Source organism: Acanthopagrus latus, chromosome 1 (assembly GCF_904848185.1).
Source record: "Acanthopagrus latus isolate v.2019 chromosome 1, fAcaLat1.1, whole genome shotgun sequence".
In the NCBI taxonomy this organism is placed as follows: Eukaryota; Metazoa; Chordata; class Actinopteri; order Spariformes; family Sparidae; genus Acanthopagrus; species Acanthopagrus latus.
Genome location: NC_051039.1, coordinates 22821383 through 22835308, shown reverse-complemented (window position 1 = coordinate 22835308; position 13926 = coordinate 22821383). Strand labels below are relative to the sequence as shown.

Genomic DNA, 13926 nt, shown 5'->3' with positions numbered 1-13926 from the left:
CTCATTCTATTTGATGTGTTCATAGTTTGCTATTTGTCTTAAAACATCTAGATTGATTTATTCTAACTTATTCCTTTTTACAGTCTATTTCTGTATCTAATTACTTACTGGGATTAATTCTTTTTAAGGGAACTGCTATGACTCCATATAGGCACACGTGGGCTTACTATGCAATGCTGCTCCTCGTGGCCGCATATAAGAAACTTCCACACACAATTTAAAAGTTCTTACATGTACATTACTTTCTACCACTTCAACAACTTATGATGAAAATGATTATACCAGATACATTTCAAATCATTGAAAAGGATGGCATTTGGGGGCAGGTTTCGCCAATTAATGTGGTATTGGTATTTTTAATAGTAGTGAGATAATGTCTTTTTTAATACGTTATGACATATACATTTATGTCTGATTAGCATTAACATTTCTAGATCAGGTCATATAAAAGAGCAGCTCAAGAGATGTAGTACGTTGTCTAGTATAAATGATCATATTCTTACAGTCTCTGTCATCTAATGACTTTACAGAGAACTCATGGCACTTTTGTTTTCATTATGCATTTTTTAATTCCCTGCAGTATCACTATAACCTCCCCCTCATAATACATGTCTTGTGTTATGGATGAAGGGCACGCGCCCTTTAAAACAAATACATTTACTACTATTTTTCACACAGAATGAGACAGTTATGCTGGAAAAGGCTTCAGACGCTGATAAAAGATATCACATATCACATCACGTAATGGTTCATAACATTTATTATTTTTCTCACAATGCCACAGCAAACAAAAATCAGCAATGCAGAGCACATCAGCTTGCCCTTTAAACAACAGCCAGTGTTACTTTACAGGTTATACTGTTCCCTCTGAGCTTCATCTACATGGATCGTAAATAATAAGGAATACTTGGAATGACTCTGCTGGGTTAGTCTACTGTGTGTCTGCTCCTACTCGCTGGTCCCTAATTTTGCATTTTGATCAGTGCTTAACTCTATGTCACAAAGTAAAGACCCATCAAATCAAGCTCTTGATTGTATGTTTGTGTGAAAGCTGGTTACCATCAAAATAAAGTGCACGTGTGTGTCTGTGTGTGCGTCACTCGTGATGACAGTAACAGTAGATGACCTTGTAATAACTTGACAACTGAACAGCACATGATTGATCCGTACTCTAGCCAATTCCGGAGGTCTATTTCTTGACTTTGCCCTGAGCAGCAACAGCCTCCATGGCCTTCTTGACGGTCTCCTCATCTCCCAGGAACTGCATGGATCCTACAGGCTTCAGGTTCTTGTCCAGCTCGTACACAATGGGGATACCAGTGGGCAGGTTCAGCTCCATGATGGCCTCCTCTGACATACCTGGGAAACAGTCACAGACATGCAGAGCTTTTAATGCATTTGCATTGGATCAGTATGATGGCAAAGATTTCTTGTGCACAGCAAACTCTTCCAAAACGCTTTGAGAGTGAAATAAGCTCATAAACCTCAAGCAATATTTGTAAGAAGGCTGTCTGCAGTACAGATCCTGGTTTGAATGGCAGTACAATACAATACAATGAAGATAGACAATTTTTTTTTAATCTGAATACCTTGACATGGAGAATTTGGTCTGGAAAATATGTATAAGTTATCTAAACGTTAAACCCATAGGGGCAGAAAGACGTCTTTGACATAACATCAGAACTATAATTTCTTCATATCCTGTCAATAATTTCAAATTCTTATTCTTGTATTTCACCTTACATCATGCCTAGAAACACAGCGGCAGGCAGCGTTTTATTGGGCTGCAGACAAAATCTGTCAAAGGTGTAATGCTAGAGAAACTGTTGGGATAAATTAACTACAAGTCCAAGAGACAGCGATAAGAAAGATTCTCGCACTGAAATGAAAAGACTTCAGCCTCCAGTTGACCTCTGTCAAAATTGATTACGTAAATTCAACATCTGTAAATCAATTCAGATTGTGATTTCATAAAATAGCCATCTGAGATTGGATTGTTTAATTACACACAGGGAACCCCTTGATTCAATTTTGAATAATCAATAAATATCATATCAAAGAAGTAAGTGCTAAATGCTGCCAACTGTAACTGTCAAGAGTTAGCTCAGTTAGCCATGCAGCCAGTGGTCGGATGGGGAGCTCAGAGTGGTATTATAAGAATTGATGGGCAAAGCCTTGCTGGTTAGCATGCCAACTCCAGTGCTGTTTCTCAACCAGCACTTTAAGCCTTGCTGAGTCAAAGCGAGCAGCGCCGGCAATGGACCTGCTCCAAAGTAGGGCCAAGCCTCACCCGCACCACATGGGCATGTGGCATTGGTGTAAGACACACCATGAAGCAGGAAGCCCTGCTTAACAGTCTCCACTCCATTGCTCACCCTCAAGATGCTTGACGATGCCCCGGAGACTGTTGCCATGGGCGGCAATCAGCACCCTTTTCCCCTCTTTGATCTTTGGGACGATCTCCTCCTCCCAGAAGGGCAGCGCTCTGGCGATGGTATCCTTCAGACTCTCACAGCTGGGCAGCTGGTCATCAGTCAGGTCAGCATAACGTCGATCCTAAAAAGGAAGCACAAGTTAATGTTGTCTATGATGATGTCTGCATTTGTAAAAGAAAAAGACACAATGCTTTGTTGTTCTTCTGAGACGTCACCTTGCTGATGGTCTGATAGAAGTCATGCCCCTCATCCATGGGTGGGGGAGGAGTATCAAAAGAGCGCCTCCAGATCTTGACCTGGGCCTCTCCGTGTTTGGCTGCTGTTTCGGCCTTGTTCAGCCCAGTCAGGCCACCATAGTGGCGCTCATTGAGGCGCCAGGTCCGGTGGACGGGCAGCCACATCTGATCGATGCCGTCCAGAACAAACCACAGGGTGCGGATGGCCCTCTTAAGGACCGAGGTGTAGCAAATATCGAATTCATAGCCAGCATCTGAGGTAAAGCAGAGACAAAAACATGGTAGATGGTAAGTGCAAATGTTAAAGGTGCAGTATGTAGTTTGGGGGAAGAAATTTTAATCAGGAGAGAAAGATCTTCAATGATGGACTTGTTTTATTAACAAACTAAATAAACAAACTGATCTTGAAAGGACAATACCATTTCATACTGTTTTACTTTGTTTATATTTTGCGGACCCTGCCACCTTTCTAGAGTCAAACAGTGTTCTGGGGACCTTATTTTCCTCTCAGAACAGTTTGTTTATTCTCATTGATATTTGAAATAATACAACTCTGAAATTGGATTTATTTAAATTGTTTGCTACATAGAGTAAAATGTATTATCTAAACTATATTCCACTATCTGCTTCGTTTACTGCCTCTCTCCTAAGGTTTACAAAGTCGCTTTTGCTTAGTCAGGGGCAGCGCTACATCACAGGACTCTGGCAGACTGTGGGCTCTGCAGGATGGGCCCGCAGAGGATTTCTGGTTCACACAAAACCAACAGGAGTGTGTGCCTGACAGAAGGGAACGCGTCTGCCCGGGCCTCTTCCCTCCACAAACCGCACAAAATCCAGCACAGTAAATTACAGCATTTCACTCAGCAAACAGCAGTAATCTCTCCACGGACACCAGAGGCATCTCTGCTCAGCAGGCCGACCTCATGCTCCATCATGCCTCAGATCTGAATGTGGTCACAGGTTTTTACATAATCGTGGTGTTCCTCAGATGCAGGTCATTTGCTGATTGTGTTAGTGAAGCTGTGGCTGAATGCGCTGGATCACTCTTTGTTCGTGACATTACATACAGATGAGTGTGTCTGAGTATTGGAGCTGTGAAGTATATATATTTAAAAAAAAATAGTTTTTTTGTTTTTGTTTCTTGCTTCATTCCAAAAAGAATCATCATGGACACCTCTACCAGTGGAGGCCATTTATCCTGTTTAAATTGGCTTTGATACACTATACAAATAAATCACGTACCAAAAAGACACATCGAGCAGGACATATGACACCAAGGGCCTCAGGACTGTCGTGACTGGGACAATCATGGGCTCAGGGGACAACGTGTCTGGCAGACACTCTGACAGATGTCTAATTTCACTCCAGTTTTTCTTAATATCAACAGAACCACTGAGTCTAACAGTCACCGAGTCTCTCCCACCCTCCTCCCTGTCTCTCCCATGCTGCTGGCTTGTCTTGTGTCGCAGTGAGCCGACTACCTGTTTCCCCATCCGGCAGAGTTGCATAAGCACGCCACGGCTTAATCCGATGACCGTGAGAGAAAGCCTGATGAGGCCCTGTGTGACTTTATCTGGTACCTTTCAGCGCCTGTCCTCCTCTCCTCGCCTCCTGCTCCCCGGTCTCGCTCAGGTCCGCGTCGAACCAGCCGCAGAAGCGGTTCTCCTGGTTCCAGCAGCTCTCTCCATGGCGGATCAGGACCAGCTTGTACGCAGCCATCCTCACACCGATGCCCTCTGCTCTGTATTTCCGGAGTGTTTGGAGCGGTTGACTCTTCCTCAAAGGCGGCAGCAACGTCCGCAAATGTATCCTGACTTCGCCGCAAACCCAAAGCCGGCTCCAAAGACGCGGGAGCAGTATTTTTGGTGATGGAAAGGGACGGTGTGTGGCAGCCGTAGGTTTCGAAGAGTTGCCTGACGTGCCCGAACTTGACAGATCTCACGACTCGAGCGCTCTTCCTGCTGGTTTCCACCAATCAGAAGGCGAGCTGCGTGCGCCGGAGGAGGAGGGAGGCAGGAGGATGCGCACAGCGGCACGTCCACACGCCCGGCAGTGCGGCCTGCAGGCTGGAGCCAGAGCATCATTATGAGGAAATCAACAAAGTCATGAATGAACACTATAGTAAGTGGAAAGCATGTGTATTATTCACCTTTTTAATTCCGTTACCTCATCTTATAAAATGCAGTCACTGGTGGTGCTGTGTACACCTTGTCGTTGTAGGAGCAGAGTTGAGGTTTCTGGTAAAACTTCAGATGCTCCCAAGGTGCATGGAGAAGAGAAGTCAGAACTCCAGTAACGTTGTCAATGCACAGAACAACTTTATTAACAGACCAGGTCATCACCCTGATGGAGGCCACAAGTGGGAATGCATTGTACCAATAATGCATTTGCTCTGTATACCACAAGAGTTGCTCGAGTTTTACACTTTAACCATGAATATGGAGCACATTCACTAGTAAAGGAAGACTTAGGGTTATTACAAATATTATGTTTATTTTTAGGCCTACTGTACATAGAGAAACATTAACCTTTGACAGGAACATATTTGAATGTTGGGTCATTTAGCATCCAAAGTGCAACATGTAAGATCGGCCACCTCTCCACCTCAAACTCATAACAAATGGGGCTAGTTGGTTAGATTTGAAATGTTTTACTAAATTCTTACATACTGCACCTTTAATGACCAGACACCCGAAGGACTATCTTTAATTTTGCAGTTGGCATTTGAGGACCTCATGGACTTGGATGACAGACACAGACTGTATGACTCACTGGACTTTTCAGAGTGGAAAATGGTCATCCTTGGGTGTGGCAGTCTTGAGGTTACAGCATAATTTAACATTCATTCAAAGAAGAATCTGCTGTGCTGAAGTGTTGTCTGATCATGAATATTAACTCAGAGAGCTTCAGATATCACCATCCCTGACCTTTTGACATTCCAGTGGTTAGGGGAGAAGTTAAAGTTTACCGCTCATCATTTGTAGGAGAAAAAAAAGCGTAAGGAGACAGAAGTCCACAGTCCTTAATGGGAACAGGATCTTAAATCTATATCAACAAGATTTAGTCAGAACTAGTCGCCAAAGCAGCCATGAACAGAACAGCACCTATGCTTTTGCTGTGTTGATCACATACATTAGCTTTGCTTCTCTACAGCTAAGTACTCAAAGTGTATTCTGAATGTTACGGGCAAGCACCACATCATCACGCTTCTTTTGGAAAGATGATATGAAATTGAAGTCGGACTGATAGAATTTCTACACCTCTGTGGTTTAGCTAAAGACGTACTTGTTGTCTGTGGAATATGTCACCCTGATATTACTAAAACACTGGATTGAATAAAAATAAAATAAATGTGATGTGAGGACTGACCACAGTCAAAAAAAAGCAAAGAAACTTATTTTGCTGATTTCTTTTATTCAAATTAAAATATATATATTCTTTAATGTTGGGTGTGGACATGTTTTTATTTCATTTCTCTTTCATTTTTTTTTTTTTTCTGAAGTTCGCTTGGTTCATCCTATCACACCAGCAGAATTTGTGGATCTTCAGACTGTGAGACTGCACCCTGCTCCCATAATAGCACTTTTATATACAGTTAATTGATTGGGTTAAGTATGGTGTCACGTGTGTTCAGTGGGTGGAGCGATTGTGTCCAATCAGCGCTTGAGTTTAGGTTGTTGACAAGAAGATCTGACCGCAGAGTGGTGTATGATCAAAACACTCAACAGGTCCCGCCTCTTCCCGGAAGCTAACGGTCATCTGACTTGTCTCATTTTTTTTCTGTTTCCTTGTTAGCCAGCGTCAGTACTAGCCAACAAAACAACCGTCCCACTTTCTTTCCCTCTTCTATTTCGTCTTCATATCTCTTTCTTCACTCTCTCCAGGAGTTAAAACAACTCCTCGTCCCCCTCCGTTACCATGGACGAGACGAGTCCGCTTGTCTCTCCGCTCCGTGACTCCGGTGAGTTCAGCTACTGTCCCACAGAGCCCACCAGCCCCCGGGGCGCGTTTGGAAGCACACCGGGCTCGGTGGTGCGTATCTCGGCAGGCAGTCCGGGGCGCAGCCGGGAGAGACAGCCGTTGTTGGACCGGGACCGTGGAAACTCGCCGCGGGAGCCCCACAGGAACGAGTTTCCGGAGGATCCCGAGTTCAGAGAGATCATCCGAAAGGCCGAGCGAGCCATAGAGGAGGGGATCTACCCGGAGAGGATCTACCAAGGATCCAGTGGAAGCTATTTCGTCAAAGACTCACAGGGGGTAAGAAGAGAAACGGCTGTCTTAAGTGCAATGCTAACGGCCCCTTTAGCTGTCTCATGACCGATCTGTGGAATCTCAACTGTGGTGCAGTGACTGCAGGACTGGTCTGATATTGTGTTGGTCCATTCTAGGAAAGGCCTCTTGTAACTAGCCTGTGATGACTTAGCAAATAAGATGTCAGACATGTAAACACAACACGAACCTATCCCAGTCTAAACTAATAAACAACCTGTTCTTGGAATCTAAAAGAATATAACGATAACTTAATTGAACACTGAGGTCAAATATGTGTTCGTCCGTCTGGCAGTTAATAGGAACACATACAGAGACACAGAAACACAACATCAACACGGACAGTATGATTTCCACATACAATGAAATCCAGTACAGTCAAAAGCAAAAAAGGGCAGGAAATTTGAATAAGATCCCTTAAAAGTAAAGATGCCATTTGCAGGTTGGATGAATTGCACCTTCTCATAAACATTATTTGTTTCCCAAAGTCATCTTGTGGCACAGATCAGAGTTAGGTCTGGAAGGTTTTCTTGGTAGGATACACAGTCTCCCTGCTCACCCCTGTCACCCAGCTGGCTCTGTGGATTTCTGGTTAGTTTAAAGATGCACTGTGTAAATTTAGGGAAGAGATTATAATCAGAAGAAACAAATCATGACTGACTTTCATGCCCAAATAACACAGTTTGTTTCCATGACAGCATAAACTGAATAAACAAACTAACTTTAAAGGACAACACAATTTCATGCTGGTTAACTTTGTTTACATTTGGCGGACCCTGCCACCTTTTCTGGCTTCAAAAAATGTTCAGGGGACCTGGATTTTCAATACCTTGTTTATTCAGTTGTGGAGAAACAAATGATTGTTTAATAATGTAAACCATACATGACCCATGTTGGCTTGTTCCTGTATTCAGTGTATGACAGAACACTTTTCAGTAAGAGTTACTCTATCTAAATGCCTTGTTTATAAAAAGTAATACATCTAAAAAATCTCAATCCAGTTGTTCCGATCCCCCCAAAACGCTTTTATAATCTGCGGCTGTGCTGGTGGCATGTAATCTGTGAGTGAATGTCCATCTCTTAACAGCTGTCACAATGATGTCAACAACAACACAGCCACCGATAAGATGATTGTCACCCAGTATTAGCCAAGTCCTAAATATCTAATCAAACAGGAGATGCTGAGCAAACACATCTAATTTGCTGCAGCACGGTGCTACGAAGCATTTCTTGCCATTCATCAGCCTCAGCCATGTTCCCAGACTCTCTAATCATGCCAGATTAACAACGGTAAACTTTGATCAGCGCTGCTGGAGCCGACTGGTAAATGTCTTGCGCAGCTCACAGACGCCGTCCTCCCACTGTGCTCTTATCTAAAGTGCTGTGTTCAGTCCATGTTAAAAAGAAAAAAGGAAGTGTGTCTGCAGGCTTTGTAGCTCTCAGATTTCACATGTTCATTTTATTCAAGACGAGATAATCCAGACCTTTTGTGTGCCAGTTTCACCACTAGCTTAAGGCTTACAAAACAGAAATAAGTATTCTAAACTGAGTGTGTGAGATTTTTCTCCATGGACCACCCCCCTACCACCACCACTGACACAAACACACACACACTTCTCTGGTTTCTTGAGTCAGTCACCAATGTGCTTAGTAGTCATGTGCTTGCTCCCTGTTAGGATATAATTCTTTTCGATGACCAAGTTCCATGTTGTAATCAGTGTGTGTATGTGTGTGTGTGTGTGTCATACTAGCGGAATGCGACATGTGATTTTTTGTATACAACTTAAAAGTGACTGACCGCACCATTCTTTTGTGACTGTAGGCTGTAAAGACTGTTTGATGTTCACTTTGTACAGACAACTGCAGCTTCACATCAGTATTGACATATTTTCACAGTTGTGTGTCGTTTCGTTTCAAACCACTCCTGCAACCTAATCCACCTCTCCACTGTCCCTTCTCATAATCTGTATGTTTACAAATGATAAGATTGTACTGTCCTTTCCATCCCTAATCTTTCCTTTCCAAACCCCCTTTGTATTCTAAATCGCTATGCCTGCTCTCTCTGTTTCCTGATTCTTCTTCTCGTTTTTTCCCCACTCTCCCACCCTCTACAGAAAATCATTGGTGTGTTCAAACCTAAGAATGAAGAGCCCTATGGCCAGCTAAACCCCAAGTGGACCAAGTGGCTCCAGAAGCTGTGTTGTCCCTGCTGCTTTGGCCGCGACTGTTTGGTCCTGAACCAGGGTTACCTCTCGGAGGCTGGGGCCAGCCTGGTTGATCAGAAACTGGAGCTCAACATCGTTCCCAGGACCAAGGTGCAGACACTGCTGCCTCCAAGAGTACAAATGCAGGAGCAAACAATCTGGCAAATACATCCTCTCTTAATCAATCTTCTGCACTCTAGGTGGTGTACCTGGCAAGTGAAACCTTCAACTACAGTGCCATAGACAGAGTGAAGTCTAGAGGAAAGAGGTTAGCCCTGGAGAAGGTTCCTAAAGTGGGCCAGCGCTTCCACAGGATTGGACTACCGCCAAAGGTATTGTGGAGAATTGTTGTATTGCACAGGTGATCGCATTCAGTGTTGAATTTCTTTGTCACATTGAGCAAATGGACACAATTCAATCAAGGGACTGATCATTCACCTGAGAAGTCTTCAAATGAAAGGTGCAGGATGTTAAGAGCTGTTTTTTTTATTTTATCTTATCTTTATTTTTATTAATTCTGACAGTTGGTTCCAGCTTCAAAAAAGGTTTGGACAGCCAATAGTATATTGCCGTCGGTATCACATGGAATCATGGTTTCGTTAGGGGTAAACAGTCTTGGTAGTTGCCAGTTTGTGGAAAAAAGCCTAAAAGAGTTCCACAGTACGAACTCCGAGCACTGCCCTAATGTAAGCTAGCATTTGCAAAAAGTGTGCTAGCTAGCTATAGCAACATTAATATTAGTTAGCATTAGCAACATTGGCTCGTGCAACAAACTGGCAACCACTTGAGGGGGCTGATGATTGAACAGGGGTGTTGTTGGTGAATGTAATGGAAGGGGGTAGATGGAATAGTGGCTGAATGTTATCAGTAACATTAATGTAATGTTTTAAACAACACTTTTAAAAAAGCTCATCACAATGTAAATGTATTAGCTTTGCTGGTGCTTTCAGTTAAGAAAATCCATCACTTGGATCACAATCCATCACAACAAAAAGACTAAATATTTATATATGTCGAAGGTTTTTGCTGTAAATGTAAATCAAAAAGGTCCCAAACATCCATCGAAAAATCATGTATTGTGTCCAACATAATGACGATGATCTGTTGCTCATCCACAGGTCGGTTCCTTCCAGCTCTTTGTTGATGGATACAAGGATGCAGATTTCTGGCTGCGGAGGTTTGAAGCAGAGCCTTTGCCTGAAAACACCAACCGTCAGCTCCAACTGCAGTTTGAGCGGCTTGTAGTCCTCGATTACATCATCAGGAACACAGGTATGTCTTTTCCCTACTCAAGGCGTGTGCAAGTGTGCAACTCTGGTTATATTAGAATATTTGAATTTGAGAATTATTTTCTTCTTACAGACAGGGGAAATGACAACTGGTTGCTGAAGTATGACTGTCCCATGGACACGGTTGGGAATAGGGTGAGGAAACACAAAAGCTGTTTTTTATAATGGTGATTCCAATGGCTCAATATGACTTTATTTTTTTATACCTTTATCTTTATCTCTGTAGGACACAGACTGGGTGGTAGTAAAGGACCCCATCATCAAGCTGGCAGCTATAGACAACGGCCTCGCCTTCCCCCTCAAACACCCTGACTCATGGAGAGCATGTAAGCACCTACACCGACATTGTCTTTAATTTCACAGTTTTTTTTCCCGAAAAAAATACTAAGATAGATTCGCTATTCCATTGCTTTATTGTTAACTTTCTACCTCCTTTAAAAGTTGTGTAAATACGCATAAAGAGATGCTCCTGTTGTCCAATTCCCAGACCCGTTCTACTGGGCGTGGCTTTCCCAAGCCAAAGTACCTTTCTCCCAGGAGATAAGAGAGCTGGTCCTGCCCAAACTCTCCGACCCAAATTTCATCAAAGACCTCGAAGAGGACCTATATGAATTATTCAAGGTATGGAGGGAAACAAATTAAGTATGTAGCAGCATTTTTGTGAAGAATTGGTGGTAATCATGTGGAGGTCGACTCAGTTCTGTGGCTGTAATAATCATGTATAATATGGGTGTATTGTCTCCTGTGTCCCACAGAAAGACCCTGGTTTCGACAGAGGACAGTTTCACAAACAAGTAGCTGTAATGAGGGGACAGGTGAGTGTTCATTTCTCTGAACAACCACTGTTTAAAAGAAGTGGATTTGGCCTTGGGTCTGAGAAGTGAAACCAATATGGGAGTGCTCTAAACTTGCATTCTTTCAAATTGCCAGCAGGAGGCGACTCCACTGGTTGCAGAAGGAGTCCAATTGTGTATAGGCTTAAGATAAAATGACTCTACTTCTCAATTGATTTATTGCTGCAGTAAAGAGTTTCCCAATAAGTTGATGGTCTCAGTTGCTAGTTTGAAGTCTTCTTCGGTACAACATGATCTTCATTATGTAAGTATGGTCTTATTTAGATTGAAATAGATGATATGGCCATCTTGTGATTGCGGATCCATGGTACCGTATTTGAATAGCTGTGAAAATGTTTTTGGGGGGGTTTCATTGTAGAACTTTGACCCTTTCACAGCGTGATTTCAGTTCATTGAAGCTAACATCGCAGTTAATGTTAATTAAAGATACACCTGGCTAATCAAGCTAGCCCTAGCTGTTACCTTAGCATTTTGTTATGCAGTACTTGACTCCAGGCTGATCACCTGCCATAGAGATGTTGTTAACCCATATGTTAATATAATGGCAGCCATTTTGTAAAGCCTGATGAAAGGTAAATTTAACTGAGGTTGACCAATTTGAAGTGTAAATGAATTGCTTTAGTATTAGTGTCAGTGTTAGCAGTGACTTCGCAAGGTGTAGCCGGCAGTCAGGAGCAGTCAGGTTGCCAGTATAGGTGGTCGTGCATAGTGTCCATTCCAGTAAGATCCAGCCCTCTCTCCTCCCTGGCTCCTCCCCCATGTCCAAATATGGTCCCTTCTGACTCCAAAACTAAACCAAGATGGCGGTAAACAATATGCCAAACTTAAGGCTTTGCACATAAGTCCAAAAATCAATGAATGATGTCAATGTAGAACGTCACAGTGGCAACGCCCACGTCTTTAAAACCATCTTTGCGCTGAACACATTAGTCTGAGTGGCAAAATCTGAAACTTTTACTAACTCCAAAGACATGTAGTTTCTGTCACTTCTTTTTAAGCAGTTTGACGTGCAGATGTGTTTTTGTTTTCACACATTTTTGCTTTCTCCTTTTTTATCCCAAGATCCTGAACCTGTGCCAAGCCCTAAAGGATGGTAAGACGCCCCTTCAGTTGGTCCAGATGCCCCCAGTAATCGTCGAAACAGCCAGAGCACCTCAGAGAGCCAACAGTGAGTCCTACACACAGAGTTTCCAGAGCAGACGACCCTTCTTCACTTGGTGGTAGAGAAGACACAGCGAAGAGGACGAGGAGGAACAGCAGGAAGCCCGAGCGAGGAAAGGAGTGTGCGGAGTGTCGATGTGCAGATGGAAGACGGGGGAAGAATCTGAGCGCACCAGTGTCGGTCCTGTAATTGGAAATGATCATCACCCTCCCCTCCTCTCCTTAAGGATATTTTCATTACAAAGAGTGAGTGAGTGGGTGGAGAGATGAGGCCAAAAGGGGAAGAATTTCATAACACGGCTTCCCCTAACTGCCTCCGTGCCTTGTGTGGATGTCAGTGCAGAATTAACACCTAAATGATGAGGTTCTGAAACTTCCTGAGAGAGAGAGAGGGAGAGAGAGAGAGGGAGCGAGAGACTTCAGCGAGACTTTTCTTTTTGACTGCTGGGTGCACGTTATGTTGGCTCACACACATGCGTGCCAGTCAAAAGCCTCTCATATTTTGTTTTTGGAGGTGCTGCATTCCATGTTTTTTTTTTCTTTTCTTTTCTTTTGTTCATACCTTTCTGCCTTTTTCAAACTCACCCGTATAATCACTCCCATGCAGTCAGAAGCCCTGGGCGGGTAAAAGAAGTGGTGCCACAGTGAAGATAAGCATTTCATTTTTTCACAAAAAACGAGAAGTGTTAAAGAAAAAGGGCACTCAGTGGTTTGTATGTCTTTACACAATAAACACAAGCCATGTGAACTGGTTTCACAGTTAGTCACTGCTCCTCTTAACTGTTTAGATAAGCATCTGCAAGTCATCTGGTGTGATGTTGGAAAGCAGAGGCACTTTTGGTTAGAGAAACAACTGTTTTCTTAAGCTTGTGACCGGCTCATCTGTTTTTTCTTCTTTCACTGGTAAGATAAATATAGGTGATGAGGACAAAATGATCCTATCTGCGAGCAGGGGTCGGGCACATCCAGTCCACAAGCTCCTGCTTGTCTCGGCCATGTTGATTTCTGCTAATTTCCTGGCTCAAGGGGGAAAACCTGAGTAAACAACAAAGTAACTTCCTGCTGTACTGAACTGACATGAAATGTATTGTGACAATGCACTGTATAATTTGTATGTAATATTTAATGATAGATTATAATTAAAACAGATCCATTAATACAGATGACTTGTGTGTTTGTGTGTTTATAAATATGAACAAGTTAGACAGACCTCTGGTTTTCTTTTTTATTCTCTCAATGGATTGCGTGCTATAGTGTGTGTGTGTGTGTGTGTGTGTGTGTGTGTGTATTGTAGTGATGGATGAGAACACTGTTGTTTCAGGAGGTGGGATTTACTACTCATTTCTCTGAGGAAGTGTGTCACCTCAGTGTTACTGTACAGCAGTAGTTGCACATTAGCACACCTCTGAAGCTGCTGCTGTTTTCCACTGTCCCTCTGACCTGCTGAACTCACAAGGCAGAATAAACCTCAGACAGAC

The 13926-nt window shown here is 43.1% G+C and overlaps 2 protein-coding genes and 1 long non-coding RNA gene across 4 annotated transcripts; 2 read left to right on the top strand and 1 right to left on the bottom strand.

Annotated features, from left to right (window-relative positions):
* Positions 1-742: 742 nt before the first annotated feature.
* On the bottom strand, positions 743-4633 carry pgam1b (phosphoglycerate mutase 1b). Its single transcript, XM_037100103.1, has 4 exons — positions 4252-4633; positions 2651-2925; positions 2376-2556; positions 743-1359 (listed from the first exon to the last, which is right to left on the bottom strand). The coding sequence occupies exons 1-4, from the start codon at positions 4388-4390 to the stop codon at positions 1190-1192; spliced, it is 765 nt and encodes a 254-aa protein (XP_036955998.1). The 5' UTR covers positions 4391-4633; the 3' UTR covers positions 743-1189.
* On the top strand, positions 2824-3793 carry LOC119020627. Its single transcript, XR_005075380.1, has 2 exons — positions 2824-2959; positions 3323-3793. It is a non-coding gene; the product is annotated as an uncharacterized LOC119020627 (long non-coding RNA).
* Positions 4634-6117: 1484 nt separating the features above from the next.
* Positions 6118-13611, top strand: pi4k2a (phosphatidylinositol 4-kinase type 2 alpha). 2 transcript variants are annotated; one of them, XM_037100089.1, is made up of 10 exons: positions 6118-6425; positions 6556-6928; positions 9055-9255; positions 9345-9476; positions 10263-10416; positions 10507-10568; positions 10660-10759; positions 10921-11054; positions 11189-11248; positions 12350-13611. In XM_037100089.1, exons 2-10 carry the CDS (start codon positions 6590-6592, stop codon positions 12509-12511), a joined length of 1344 nt encoding a protein of 447 aa, XP_036955984.1. In that variant the 5' UTR covers positions 6118-6425; positions 6556-6589; the 3' UTR covers positions 12512-13611. The 2 variants fall into 2 exon arrangements, with proteins under 2 accessions (XP_036955984.1, XP_036955976.1); XM_037100081.1 differs by having other exon boundaries at positions 6119-6928.
* Positions 13612-13926: the final 315 nt, after the last annotated feature.